Here is a 15937-nt window from a genome sequence, read left to right as displayed (position 1 = left end):
ATGTGGTTGTTGTGGAGCAGGAAGTAGCAGAGATTGGAAAGGATGAGGTTAGGAAGGCTCTGAAAAGGATGAAGAGCGGAAAGGCCGTTGGTCCTGATGACCTACCTGTGGAGGTATGGAAGTGCTTAGGAGAGACAGCAGTGGAATTTCTAACGAGGTTGTTCAATAGGATTTTAGAGAGTGAGAAGATGCCTGAGGAATGGAGGAGAAGCGTTCTGGTTCCGATCTTTAAGAACAAGGGTGACACGCAGAACTGCAGCAACTATAGAGGAATAAAGTTGATGAGCCACACAATGAAGCTGTGGGAGAAAGAGTAGTGGAAGCCAGGCTTAGGAAGAAGGTGGAGATCTGTGAGCAGCAGTATGGTTTCATGCCCCGTAAGAGCACCACTGATGCCATTTTTGCTTTGAGAATGTTGATGGAAAAGTACAGAGAAGGTCAGAAGGAGCTGCATTGTGTGTTCATAGATTTAGAGAAGGCGTATGACAGGGTGCCGAGGGAGGAGCTGTGGTACTGTATGAGGTCGTCTGGAGTGGCAGAAAAGTATGTCAGAGTAGTTCAGGACATGTATGAGAGAAGTATGACGGTGGTGAGATGTGCTGTAGGTCAGACAGAGGAGTTCAAGGTGGAGGTGGGACTACACCAAGGATCAGCTTTGAGTCCTTTTTTGTTTGCTATGCTGATGGACAGGCTGACAGACGAGGTAAGACAGGAATCTCCCTGGACAATGATGTTTGCGGATGACATTGTAATTTGCAGTGAGAGTAGAGAGCAGGTGGAGGAACAGCTAGAGAGGTGGAGGTTTGCTCTGGAAAGAAGAGGCATGAAGGTCAGTCGTAGTAAGACAGAATACATGTGTCTGAACGAGAGGGATCAAGGTAAAAGCGTTAGGTTACAGGGGGCTGAGGTGAAGAAGGTGCAGGAGTTTAAGTACTTGGGGTCAACAGTTCAGTGTGATGGGGAGTGTGGAAAAGAGGTGAAGAGGCGAGTGCAGGCAGGTTGGAGCGGTTGGAGGAAAGTGTCAGGAGTGTTGTGTGACAGAAGAGTGCCAGCAAGACTCAAAGGAAAGGTGTACAAGACAGTGGTGAGACCAGCTCTGCTCTATGGGTTAGAGACGGTAGCAGTGAGACAGAGACAAGAGGCTGAGATGGAGGTAGCGGAGATGAAGATGTTGAGGTTCTCCTTAGGAGTGACCAGGTTAGACAGGATAAGGAACGAGTACATCAGAGGGACGGCTCATGTTGCCTGTGTTAGCGACAAAGTCAGAGAAGCCAGACTGAGATGGTTTGGACATGTTCAGAGGAGGGATAGTGGATACATTGGTAGAAGGATGTTGGAGATGGAGCTGCCTGGCAGGAGGACAAGAGGACGGCCAAAGAGGAGATATATGGATGTCTTAACAGAGGACATGAAGTTGGCTAATGTTAGGGTAGAAGATGTTCATGATAGAGTGAGGTGGAAAAGGATGATTCGCTGTGGCGACCCCTGATGGGAAAAGCCCAAAGAGAAAGAAGATTGTGATCGCAACTATGTTTTTGGTTGAGTGATTCGTGCACTTTAAATACAAAGCTCACCTTGCATATAAGAAGAATACAAATATTTTTTGATATAATTTGGAAAAGAATATTCAATTTGCCTTAAAGTCAGGTCCCAGTTCTGTACGTTTGGTAATTTCTTTGCACTACTCATTTAACCGCCTTTCACATTTGTCATCATCTTCCTGTCGTCCAGTGTTTTTATGTCTTTGTTCAAATAAATCTTCCTATGAAAAAGCTATGAAATAGTTCAGTTTGCTAAGACATAGGTCTAAATGTTGACAAGTCAAGGCCCGTTCACACCGGGACGAATTTCGCCGGCGATTTTCGCCGACGTTTAACGCCTCGTGACTAAACAAAGGGCACCAATGAGAGTGTGCACACCGACGCGAAAAAATGCCACGCGTCAAAGCGTCAAAAAAAAAAAAACGCCTCGGGTTCGTTTTTTTTTTTGACGCCTCGCGTCGAAATCTATTCGACCAATGAGAATGCCGCTTTTGCACACGTGTCTGGAGCTTCTGAAGTTACAGTAAAACACAACTTGGGGGCGCTCAAACATCAAACTGCCTTGCTGAGCACACATACCAGCGAAGAAGACAGACGCCAAGTAGCGTCTACACTGCCGCGGAGAAATAATGACGGACATTCTAAAATATCCCCGAACCAAGCAGCAGTTGGAGCTACTGGTGCTTGAAATATTCATGTTTTCTTTGTATGATTCTGACAAGCGCGTAAATACTTGCTCTCTTCTTCTGAGTGAAAAGCGACTTTAAGAAGCGTTAAGTTGCGCAGCGCCACCTTGTGTACAGGAGTATTTCTGTTTACATTAAGCGCCATCTAATGTCAGGGAATGAAATTGCATGTTCACTCAGCTCACCGTCAGCAAAAATCGCCTGGGTGTGAACACAAAAAACGTGGCGAAAAACGCTGGCGAATATTCGTCCCGGTGTGGACGGGCCTTCAAGTTTTCCTTTTTTGAACCTGAAGCAGTGGGATCTCTGCAACCAGCAGCTGTTCTGGAGCCTCTTTTTCTTTCTTCCATTTATTCATTTTTTCCTTTTCCTTGAAGCAAACCTGACTCAGCTCAGCGGGACTTTTCTTCCCTGTCATCTTTACCTTCCCTCAGTGGAAGTTGGCCTTTGGAGCATCTTTGACCTTTCAGTCCAGACAAATCTTCCCCTTCAGAGAACTTTAGCATCTAACCGCAGATGAAAGGTGTCTTTAAGTGGTTCAAGCTGCAGCTGTCTATTTTCAGACAGATATTATTGTCAAGAAAAACAGAAACTTGTTTTTAACAAATAAATGTTTTACATCCATACCTGATAAAATGAGAGATTTAGAGGAAAAATCTTTTTACCAACACTATATATTCTGCAATTCATTTATTTCTAACAAATGAAGTGTGGACAAAAGTTTTATCCCAAGAGAAAGGTGACTTAAAGAGCCACTACACTAAAAATTGTGTCTTTAGTGTTTATAATGTCTTCTTGCAGCATTTTCCTGATGATAGAGGACATAAATAAAAAAGGTTAAGCTATAAGGCTACGTTCACACTGCAGGGCTCCCTTCCACTGACTGGTCTCAGCAGCATCGTCCGCCATGGTTGATGTTTATGTTCTGGTTCTCGCCTGCTTCAACGCAGAATGATGACGTTTGTTGCGTATCAATGACGTACGAGTCGGATCCATGTGGCCTGGCCGTTCAGACCGAGGTCGCATTTCAAAAGATCAGATTCAGGACCACATACCCAAGTGGCCTGGGTCACATTTGAAAAGATCGGATCTGTGTCGTTCAGACTGTCACGAAAAGATCAGATTTATATCGCAAATAGGGGCAAAATTGGGTCGTTTCAGGCTGCAGGGTGAACGTAGCCAAATAATTCATTTCTGAGTATTTCTTTATTCAAATCGTTGTGAATCAGGAACAGAAAAAAAAGTCTATTTGAAAAATATTATATTTTTTACGTAGAAAATACACTGGGCGGGCCACAAAGTGTGTAAACAGAGAGCTCCCCACAACAGAAAGGGGGAGGGAAGAGTGTTGCTCAATGCCAACAGTCTCAGAACTCAGAGGTGAATTTCTAATGAAGTCCTGCCACTCTACAGAAACTATGTATAGAAAACACCACAGATTTTTTATTTTATTTTAGCTATAAATCCTAATTAAAAGACCACTGGGAATGCTTTTACAATAAATCTAAGGATCTAGCAGAGTGATGGGAAATTTTCATGCCCTCTTCTGTCAGTTTTGACAGTTGTTGACATACATCATAATTCACATTACAGTTTTTCCCAGTTGCAGTTTTTCTGAAAAATTTGACCAATTTAACCAAACATCAAACAGCATTTTTTTTAAAATAGGCAAAATGTAAAAAATACTTAACTAAAATAGAATTGCGGATGTCTTTTTATTTTTACTACATGTCAGCCCACTTCACCATCTGATCTCTGTGCAGACCAGAGGACTTCATCCAAATCACAGGCAAAGTTCACCGCAGCCACACAACAGGAAAAAAAGGATCTAGCCTTGACAAGACACAATTAAAATGTCATCAAAAAGCCGTGTCCATGGCCTGCAACAGGTTAGTCGAGGGTATGGTTGTCTCTTGTAAACCTCCCAATGCCAAGCAGAAAACAATTCTTCAATTGGGTCAAGGAACAGAGAACAGGATTTGTTGTGATATCTGTCGTCTGTGAATCTAACATAGTCCCAGATAGCAACAAAATCTTCTCCATCATTTTCTGCTTGAAGGTCCATATGAACGATGCAGATACAATTTGAACCTGTCGAGTTGAGGGTTGACCTTTTGAACCGTGTTCCCTATGGTCATTCCATAAACAAACTCATGGTCAAGAACTATGGCCTGGAACTCATCAGAAATGTTTGTCATCTGTCTGGGTCCAGGTCTTGGTGCAGGTTCGGGTCTTGCTTTGATTTGATTTGATTTGAAATGGTTTATTTCAAGCAATTAAGTAGAAATAATACACAACAGCAATATAAACATCAGTTATACATTCATACAGTAACTAATCATACTTAGGATAATTAGACATTAATAAATATTGCTTGAAAGGGAGTGGAAGGAAGGGAACTTATATAATCCCACCCCGTTATACTGTAACCATTTTATTACATGATTTATCAATATCCGGTTCCCAGTTTTTATCAGACAGAATTAAAAATCATAAGATATCGATAAAGCACATGACAAAGATGAATTACTTAAGTATTACGTCAAAAATAACTATTTTAGAAATCAACATGGCAAATGCAGATCAGTCATCTGAAATATATGCAGATTATGTTACTTATAAAAGCCATTCATATGAAGAAAACATAATACTATATCAGTAAAATAGACACAACACTGTTTCAGGAATTTTCATAGCAAAAATTTCATCAAGTATCAAAAGTTAAAAACGTGCAAAATTATGCTAGATTAGGAAAGATTTTTGAATCAATTTATCAATTTTTGGAGAAAGTGAAGTAATATCATTAAAAGTCAATCAATTTAACCATTTTCAATAAGTGATTAATCGTTTGTTTTACTTTTTTTAATATTTTTTTGTATTTATATTTATTTTTATTTTTTATAATAAAGTAATGCTGTAGGGGAAATAAAAAGGGTCCATAACTGTCGATTGTCCAAGGTTGGTATTTCTTCTTTTACTGATAACAGCCGATCTTCTGGGTTCAAAACAGTTAATAGTTCTCTTGGATGTTATGTCTGCAGACATTAGATTCAGGTCCAAATCCTTCTTCAGCTGATATCAGCGACGGTGAAAGTTGAGGTCAAGTTGTCTGCAGGTCAGAACTCTGCTGTTATTCAGGTTACGTTAAAGTGATGAATCCACGTGTCATATTTCTTGAAATTATTTGGCTCTTTGATTTATTACTGCATGTTGTTTCAGACGACCGTGATCAAACACTTCTCAAAGTCCTTCATGGTGCTCACAACCAGAACCTTGGACCGGTCCTCTGGACCGAGCGGTTTGACGTAAATCCTGCAGCCTTTAACCCAAGTGTTCTCAATCTGCTTCTGCTTCCTGAGAAGCCGTGCATGTTTTGAGATTTCAGCATTCCTTCTGGTCAGATGGTCGTTCAGATAAGCAGCCGAACCTTTCAGGTGTTTCCTTTGGGTCATCAAAGCTAGCTTGTGTTTGTGATTCACAAACCTGATGAGGATCGCTGGTTTATCCGTCTCCTTTCTCCTGTGGAGCAGGTGGCAGGTCTCGATGGTATTGAGATCCAGGGAAATCCCTTTAGATGTGAGAAATGAATGTATTTGCTGCTCCAAAGACACTGCACCGATATCCGTATTAGCACTGCCAGCTACGCTAGCGCTAGCATTAGCAGTGCTGGCTCCTGCTGCATTCAGCTTCGCTCGAGACTTGATTGGTACTCCAGTGAGAATGACATTATTCATCCTTACTTGCTGTTCCACATCGTCCAGTCTTTGCTCCAGAATCTCGACCCGGTTTTCTCGCTGCTCGTTTTGAGCCCGAAATCTTCGGAACTCCTCCATCATTTCACAAAGTGGCGTTAGCTTAGCCGACACTTGTTCCATAAAACTTTTCAGCGTTTCTTGAATAATGTCAAGAGTCTTTTTGAGGTCTTCGTATTCCTGGGGTTTCTTCGAGGGCATGGTCAGCTCTCTTTTTTGGGGAAAATCAACCTTTTAAGTAATTTGAAGATAGTTGTATTCGCAGAGAGGCACGCCACACGTCCTGCCGTGTAACCCGGAACCGGTTCCGGGTTACACAGTGTGGGTCTTAGTGTGGGTCTTGCTCTGGGATCCATCTTTGAAAAGCTGCTAAGTTGTTTCAGAACTGTAATTATATGGACTGCAGTAAATGTTCAACCAGTGTCAGGTTTCTGTGTCAGTTTTGATCAGTTGTGTGTTGGTGCTGACTGTTGTGTTGGAACAGAGTTTGAGTTTTGTGTGTTTTGAATGCCAACTGAGTTTTAACCCATAAGAACCCAGATGCATTATTTCTTAACCATAAAATGAAGTGTATTTTACCACAAACCAAGTGGACCACAGAATCCATTTCTGAAATGTCTCTGTTACACTGATGTCACCACTGGGGTTTTTATGGGCTAAAAGTAAGAATGTGTCATGTTTTTCTGCAAAGAATAGATTACAGTTTTGCAAATTGTGTGTTAGGCTAAGACCAAAGAGTCAAAATTAACTTGGAGAATGGCACTCAGTGTTTTAATCTGGAAAAACTGTAATACAAATTCCAGAGACTTTGTAGACCAAACTCCCTCACTCTGGTGATTGGAGTTTGGTTTATGTCACATTCTGCCAAGTTGTTGATTGTCTCCAGTGGTTGAAGCTTGAGCTCTCCTGCTCCTTTTCTTTCCTGCAGCCTGCGAGCTGATGAACCAGGGCATCTTGGCGTTGGTTACCTCGACCGGCTGTGCGTCAGCCAGCGCCCTGCAGTCTCTGACGGACGCTATGCACATACCACACCTTTTCATCCAGAGGAACAGCGAGGGATCTCCCAGGACGGCCTGCCAGTTCAACCCGAGCCCAGGAGGCCAGCGCTACACACTGGCGGCCCGACCTCCTGTGCGCCTGAACGACGTGATGCTGATGCTGGTGGAGGAGCTGGGCTGGCAGAAGTTCATTGTGTTTTATGACATCGAGTACGGTCAGTGATCCCCTCATTTATACAGCATTGTTGTCGCTGTGAGAGTAGAGAAAACTTGTGGTGATTTCATCAGAAGATCGTTGTTTGCAGTTTAGCTTCTGGTCAAGTGTGGCTCAGATTGACGATTCAACCCTTTAACACCAGAGATGTTCCTGGCGATAACTAAATAACATCCTGTTTGACATACCCTATCTCTATGACTGTTGATCAACGTGAATTAGTTGATTCTGACGTGGAGAAAAACTATCACAATCAGCACAAACCAGCTTTTCTCTGCTTCAGAACCCTCTGGAATTACGCTAATTGTGTAAACGATTGAAGAGTTAATGGTCGTAAGAATGACGACGCTGGAGCTAAATTCCTGTGTTTTCAGGGAAAAGCAGAACCAGTTCTTGCGTTGTTGGTGGACTGACATCAGCTGAGCTTTTGCAGGGAGCTGAGTTAGTGCTAAACATCTTTGCATCGTTGTTTTAAACGACAGAGCAAAGGTTGTCATCACCATCAGACTTTCAAGTTTATACCTTTATTTAACACTGGAAAGCTACAGCAAAGACTTGACAGAAACCCCTTTTTTTAATCAAAATGTTTTGTAAACCCTCTGATAAAATCCATGATGAATAAGACCTGCAGGGTTATTTTTTATGGAATATACATTGTATCAATTATAATATGATGGTTCATTTATTAGTTTTTGTTCAAAACAATGTTAGTTTAAGATGTATGTAAAACTATTGACACGAGTGTTCAGGAAAAAAACAAGTCTTTATTTAACCTCTGTCTCTAATTTGATCGACACATTTTTATCCTAGTGGAACTGTATTATCAACTCATTTAGCATTCTTTCAATACAGCAAATAGTCATTCAAAACAAGAGTAGCGAGAGATGAGTCATTTTCAGCCAAAAGTTTTGAAAATTAGCTAAACTTTTCCACCCAGTGTTTTTGAGATTTCATTGAAAAGCCATTCTACCGCCCCCAGTGGAATGATGATGAACTACAGGGCAGAAAACATGGGCCACTTTATATCCTACGTGTTTTTAAGGAAAGTTTGGATCATGCTAATGAGTTAGGGGGGTCAGAAATGCATGAACTGTAACTGTACAACAGGTCAAACCTTTTCAGTTTAACATAAAAGTAACATAATTAGCTATCAAGACAAATGCTTAGAACGAGTTTGCAGGCTTTCTGTGTATCAATGTTTCCTTGAAGCTTCAGTCTGTTGGATTTCTTCAGAAGTGCTTACTAGCACTGCATCCTAATGAAATCACATTAGACTTTATGGATTTTTGAGTGTAATCAATATGGGATGGTGGCAATTACAATGTAAGGATACAGAGGCAGGCATCTCAGCTCTTACATGCTGTTTTCCAGGATGATTTAGAGTCAGTGGAATCCTTGATGATGGTCATCTTCTGCTCCGAAGGCCGCGCGCTGCTGCATTTGTAAAGCTAATCTTTTTGTCAAAGCAGTTGGGTTCGTGTCATGTCAGGTTTCTTTGCTTCTGCCTCAGTGGATTCCTGTCCCTGGATGAAGTGTGTGTTTTTTTTTGCTGCAGTGCACAGATTGTTAATTGATCACTCAGCGACTGCGTCCGGCCCAATATACGTATTTTTCCTCATCCTTGCCTCAAGGAGAACTAATCAGTGCAGGTGCATGAAAAATGAAAACATGAGATGCTGTACAAGCGCAATTATTCTCCAACATGGATGCTGTTACTCTGCCTCAATTACCAGGACTCCTGCTTAGCTGCCATCAGTTGGCTTCACCTGGAACAGTTTGCTGCAGGTCTGCTTCAGGTCTCCTCACTTATTGATTCTGCTGCCACCTCAGATCACATAATGCAATGTAGTTATTGTTCATTTGCAGTTAGATTTCTGCGCAGCGCACAGCGGCCTGCACCTTACTGTAATGAGCAGGCAGTAAACAACCATTAATGATGCTTCTGCCTGTTTATACCCATTGCTTTTTTATAGCCCTGCACATCAGAGCAAAGCTCTGCTAGCAAGGCCACATCAATGCTGATCCCCTGTAAGGAGGAACCTCCCTCCTGTTGTCATTATCCCCACAGTCTTTGGCCTTTAGAGCGTTGCAGTGTTTTGGACAGTCTTAGAATTGCATATTTAATTTCCCACTGAGACCTGGACACAGTCAGGTGAGATTTTTTTGTTGATTCTCTCTGATCACTTGACACGCCGCACATTCAGTTACATAATGGCATATTGGAGGACAAAACTGACTTGATCCTGCATACTTGTAAACCATTGGATGTACCTATATGAGAACTGGACTTAAAGACCCCTCCCCCCTGGCGTTCTAAACAGGAAGTAAACCCGCTGGTTCCAAGAAGCCAAAGCCTCATGGACTTCTATAGAGAAATAAACAGCTGTTACTCAGTTATTCTATTGGTCAGAAAACCATTATTGCTCTGACATCTTTTTTCAAACATGTTCTTGCTAATCCTCATTTGAAAGATTTTTTTTTCTGTAGTGCAAGTTATTCAAGTTATAAAGTGACGCCTCAGTAAAAGTCGTTGGTCTCACATTGAACATTCAAAATGTTTGACAGATTTCGTACAGAAGTGGTAGGGGTCTGAACTTCCAACAAGCTCACTCCTGATTGGTGAGAAGTGTTGCCATAGAAACAATGACTCTGACCAATTTGGACCAATTAGGGCTCCAACACGGCGGCGTGCATGTCATGAAAAAAAGGCAACTGTAGTGATATTTGGTTGTTGCTGGAAGTAAACCGTTTTCATGAGTGACATCACACTCTAAGTCCAGTTGTCATCTACAGCCCATGGTGTGAACACAGACGGGATCTGAAGCTGCATTGAAGCCACTTAAGGCTAACAGCAGCACCGAGCTGTCACCTCTTTAAGGAGTGTTATAAAGTGGGAGAACATTTGTGCTTTACTGCTGCAGACAGAATGCTTTATTGCAATAGATGTTCAGCATGTTTAGCAGCATCAACACTGTATTATTTGAGTTTTCAGAGCTTTTTTAACAGTCTTCTGTTTTACAACATCAACATGTTACCAGGAAAATTAGAATAATGATGGGACTATTTCACCGCTGTGATGCTCATTGGTGATCATACACTTTTCTAGTCTGGCATTGAAACTTTTCTCTTTGTCTCTTTTTCTGTGCGTAATGCATCTCCTAGGTTGAATTTTTGTCAAATTTAAGGTAATCATTTTACTTCTTTGAGGCATTAAACTGACTTTCCGCTTGTCTTCTTTATGAGACACAATCTCCACTCTGCTTTTAGCATTTTCCAACTTTCTTCAAAGTACTGACCTCTCTTATCTGAACTGGATACATTTTTTGCACATATTTTATTTTCATACTACAGCTGTAATGAACATTTTGATCATTTGGAAAAGCTGTCACCTTGGACTCGGAACAGCGGCATTATCCTCCACTTCAGAGCTCCCTAATGAGTCTAAACTGTGAAAGTAGCTGCAACAAAGTGAGAAGGAACCAGTTTCACAAGTTTTATTGGACAGCCAACATATATAATGGCTGTTGAATCCCAAATGAAGTAAATTCAATACAGTCCTGAATTCACAGAATTTATCTATATGCTTGAAGAAAATCTTAGTAAAGGGATTTTCTCTTAAATCGGACATTAGAATGTTTTTTTTTATCTTCCTAAACAAGAGAAAAATGTTTCTGATATTTTTTACAGAAATGCTTTTTTTTTTTTTTTTACAGAAATACATTTGAACATTCAGCTTTCACTTGGAAAATCTGCATAATGTAGATATTTTGCAGTCATGCTGTTCCACATCCCCATGAAAGTTTTGTGTTCTTTTGAAAGCAGAGTTTAAATAAGTTGTCTGGACCTCTGCAGGCTCCTCCAGAGAGAGCCAGGCCATTGTTTTGGTCACGACATTTGGAGATCCAGAGCAAAGAGACCGTCCCTCCATCCGTTACCTTAAGCCAGGGGTCGGGAACCTATGGCTCGCGAGCCATATATGGCTCTTTTGATGGTCACATGTGGCTTGCAGACAAATTTTTAATTATACTTTTTTTTTTTTCATTAGACCAGTCCTTGTCTGGCGCGATGCGATGCCAGAGGCGCGCAGTAGTAGCGGTGCTTAGAGAGAAAATTCTGCGCCAGCACTATCACTTTACTATTATCTATTATTTCACAGAGTTTGTACCAGCTGGAAACCTGTGAATTGCCGTGCCTAAAACTGCGCTCCCGTCTCTGAGGAAGAGTGCGCAGATGCGGGGACGGGATGTGTGAGGGAGAAAGCAGAGGGTGGGGGTGTGTGTGTGGGCACGGCAAGTAAGGTGAATCGTGCAGGGATTGTAAAAACGTAAAACCCGCTGCCCGTCACTCACTGCAGCGTGTGAGTGTGTGTTTGACTCCCCATCTGCATGTGATCAGTCTTTCTCACATCTAAAGAACATTCATACCTACGATGACGTTTAAAGTCTCAACGCCTGCATGAAGCTGAAACTCCACGGATCAACCGGACTAGACAATCAGCAAAACCACCACGAGAAATACTCATCATTTATTAGCAACGGTATAGCGATGTTATTAAAAAGAATCCACAGACTTATTTTACTTTAAAAGTGTTGAAATTAAATCAAATGCACACATTCACTTGTATATTTAGTTTTAAACATATTGTTGCGGTCTGAGTTGGACTGGGTGGCTGTTGGGCCGCGTTATAAGTTCTGGAGTTCATTCATCGCATCAAGCAGAGATCTGATTGGCTCTCAGTTCTGTCGCTCAGCCTGTTGTTAGGTAGTTTGGACCAATGGGGTTCAGCTATGGGCCGAATAAGGGAAAGGGGAGGGCTGGAGCGGGAGCAGGTGAATATAAAGTTGGGAGAAGTGCTCTCGTGTCGGCGGGAGAGATTAAGGAGTTGCTGAATTAATTGTTCGGCGTTTGTTGCGGTCTGCAGTAACCAGAATAAAGAACCTTAAAAGAGGTTAAGTCTCCGTGCCTCAGTGTGGGAAAGGGACGCTACATTATTGTATGGCTCTTTGGAAATTACAATTAAAAATATGTGGCGTTTATGGCTCTCTTAGCCAAAAAGGTTCCCGACCCCTCCCTTAAGCATTGTGTCAATCAGCAGCATTCCAACACAGAGGGTTTTTTAGAAGACAAGGACTGGTTGATTTGCCCCCCTCCCACTGTTTGACAACCTGAAATTCTTTTCAAGTGTCTACAGGTCATCTCCGCCTCCAGCTGTTTGTCAAAACTTTCCTAGACTGTGCCATGTCTGCACAGTGGTGTCATTTTTGTGGTGTTGTTGGTATCCATCACACTTCAGACTCATCAAGCTATAGATGTCCTGTAGAGACACAGTTTAACTTATAGGGGACAGAATATCTGCTCAGCTTCTCCGTAGTTTTGGCGTTTTCAGACCGGCTCTTTTTTGTCTAAACATTCAAAACAGCAACAAAATCTTACACAAGATTGAGGTTTAAGATTATTTATTACATATTTTTTGATGTATTATTATATCATTTATTTTTTTATTTATCATATTTATATAAACAATTTATTAAAAACGTTTTTTTTCTTTTCTTTTTATGTTGTTTTAAGAAATTTTATCCTAGAATATTCAGAGCACCCTTACCTGTAACGGTATAAAAAAAATAAAGAAACATCAATTTGCTAAAAGCCCTTTTCTCAGACAGTTTTTACAACATGGCTCATAAATAACAGGTCTTCCTATTAAACATGGTTGATTGGTGTTAATGGCTTTTAGTGCGCGCATTTCACAAATAAAACTGAAAAAAAAACACAAATTAATTAGAAACTTGTGATGAGTAATGCCCCAGGCCAAAATCTAAAATAAACTCATGAAAGTGCCCCACAGTTAGACCTCCGTGCCTCTAGACAATAACCCTTTCTTTTACATGAATTAGACGACGATTTTGAAGTAGTTATAATCCAGTTCACACAAGATTATCTCAATGAGGATAGTTTGTCCTATTGATATATTCACAAGTGAATCGCACATTACATGGAAGAGATTTTATTCTATTGTATCGCACAAGTGGCGGCCGTGGTGCAGCCGCGGTGCAGCGCCAGCGGTCGACCCATGATCGTTAGGTTGCAGGTTCGATTGCACGCCCATGAGTCGAAGTGTCCTTGGGCAAGACACTGAACCCCACCTTGCCTCTGGTGGTAGGCGGGCGCCTGTGTTTGGCAGCGGAGCCGCCATCAGTGTGTGAATGTGTGTGTGACTGGGTGAATGGGTCTGTGACTGTAAAGCGCTTTGTCCTTGTAGGTAGAAAAGCACTATACAAGTATACGCCACTTACCAAATGATTTCAATTAGGAAAGATATTAGGAATGTGACAATACATTTATTCGTTAAACAGAAAGATGTGCACGAACGGAATCAATAGTATTAAGTGGATATGCTCCGGACTGATGATCAAATCAAATCCAAAAGTATTTATACAACACTTGTACTATAAAAACATAACACAAAGTGCTTTGCATTAAAAGAAAACAGAATAATGACATTCTGCATGTTTGAGATAAACTCCATGAATAACGCCCCCCCCCCCCCCCCCCCCAAAAAAAAATAAAATAAAACAAAATAAAAATAAACGGAAGCCTTGTTTGGAGGAGCGTCTCTGCTAAAAGAAATGCAGACACGTGAATAACCAATAGATAACATTTGACTACCTTGTATGGTCCATGGCTTATAATATGAGGGTGCAACGATTTAAAAAAAAGCCTGGATTTGCTGTAACAAGGCACCATGGTCCTGCAGATAGATCCCATGCACCACCTGTGAGTGAAAAAGAATCGCCAACCAACCACTTTTCTCATTCCACCATCTAAACAGCAGCGTAGAATGAGAAACACGCGTGGAAAAACCACTGCACATTGACCGGAAGAGCCTTCACACACATGTAATGCTTAAATCTCTGATTGGTAAATAAACTGCATGTCTGTACGTAACACAGTGAAATTGTGGCATTTATAGAGATAACTTCAAAATAGTGAACAACAGGTATTGAATATTGATCCTCAGAACCAATGGTCTCAAACAAATCCATGAAACAAAAAACTAAAATTCCATTAGAGTATAAATAAGAGTAAGTGGAAGAGTGCTGTTGTAAAAAGACAACGATGGGATGTGGGGCTGTCGGTAAGTCATCTAGAATACAGAGAAACAATCATTCATGATCATTCATGAAATGTGATCATGACTGGCTGAGAAAAAGACGGGCTGTTTAGTTATTGGTTCAAAGTGAAGACCTAATTGATGAGAGGCATGTAGAGTCAAGTGACAACCACGCGTACCTGGAAGATCGTCCTTACTGAAATCAAACAACTTAATTACATTTATTACATTTGGAACACAAATACACACAAACTTCTTTAGACTATTTTGTGTGTTATCTTGCATCTTGGTAGAAAGTTCCACAGACTAATTTCAGGGAATCCAGGGGTGCGTTCAGTCCAGATGAGCACAGTGTGTGTCAGTAGCGGAAGTTTTCCTCACCTCTTAGTTTAGTTTCTCTGTATTTAGTACTTTAACGAGTCCCAACAACTCTCCGCTTCTTATTGGTTTTCCATTCAAACTTAATTTTCTCCACAGAGGGCAGATTCCTTTTGTTTAGCCATGCATTTCAATGGTTGGACCTGTTTTTTGGACCTAATCAAACAACTTCATCGATCGTGGATCTGTCTTGTTGACTTCTCTGATTTTCATGGTTCTGGAATCTATAATTCATTTAATTCATTGTTGGGTTAAAAAGAGTCTTGCAAAGCTTTAAGTGTTTATTGGTAAATTGTATTATTTTACATATAAACTGAATGTATTATTTGGAAAACCAGCCTCACATTGACTCCTGAGCCAGAACTGAAAGAAAGTATGAGAAAAAAAACAGCTTTTGGTTTTATTGAGTTACAATTTTTTTATAATTTAAAATAAAGACAACCGTTGTGTCCTTATTAAGTAGAGTAGAAATAAAAGTGAAATCAAAGTATGTTTCTCTTTGGCCCATTTTGCATACAACACTTTTGTTGATATATGGACAAATAGAATAAATATATTTTAAAACATAAATACATTTTTATCCATCTAAATACATGAAAATGTTCTGAAATGTGCAACAAATGTTGCAGATATTAAAGCGGTTCTGAATGCAGATTCACTACAGTCATTCCCATCTTTTCCCCCTTTATCTCCTTCCAATCTTCCTCACCTCGCGTGATGAGCAGGGCCATTATAACTGTGGGCCGAGTGAAAGGCCCATTTTTTCAGATTAGAGGCGAACTGTGGAGGTGCACCAAGAGCAGATGGGCTCCTGCGTTTGGCTGTCTGGCTGTTTAGACTATCCGAACTGTCACTAATGATGATTAAAGAAGCTCTTCAGCTCCTCCTCTTCATCCTTCCATTGCTCAGTAACCCTTTAAGCTCAGTTTTTGGGTGTAATTATTAGGTTGTTCACTTCCTTGTTGCATGTAAAACATTTTTGACAAGTTCAAAAAGATATTAACGTCTCTTTGGTCAAACGGTGTTGAACTTCAAGGTGTTTCTGTTAGAATTGTTCTGTTTAGTTTGGTTATGGGTGTTGATTTTGATCATGTTTTGAGTCACACCAGGGGGGTTTTCCAGGAAGCATGTTTAAACTAGCCTGACTTTAAGCCTGAACTCTGGCTGAAATCCGCCTGAACTTGCTTACTCTGGGTATGTCGGTTCCAAAAGACCGGATATGAGTTAACGTAATTACGCTCGACCTGGTAACCCTGA

The 15937-nt window shown here is 40.9% G+C and overlaps 1 protein-coding gene across 4 annotated transcripts in view; it reads left to right on the top strand.

Annotated features, from left to right (window-relative positions):
* grid1b (glutamate receptor, ionotropic, delta 1b) overlaps positions 1–15937 on the top strand; it is a 493010-nt gene that overhangs the window by 238888 nt on the left and 238185 nt on the right. For all 4 annotated transcript variants that reach the window (XM_023949512.2, XM_023949511.2, XM_023949513.2 and 1 more), the window contains one exon: positions 6908–7192. In XM_023949512.2, coding sequence (XP_023805280.1) covers positions 6908–7192 — 285 coding nt within the window. The remainder of the gene's footprint in view (positions 1–6907; positions 7193–15937) is intronic.

The sequence above is a fragment of the Oryzias latipes genome, chromosome 19, assembly GCF_053564925.1.
Source record: "Oryzias latipes strain Hd-rR chromosome 19, Olatipes_Hd-rR_3.1".
NCBI classification, from domain to species: Eukaryota; Metazoa; Chordata; class Actinopteri; order Beloniformes; family Adrianichthyidae; genus Oryzias; species Oryzias latipes.
This window is presented reverse-complemented; position numbering and strand designations above follow the sequence as displayed.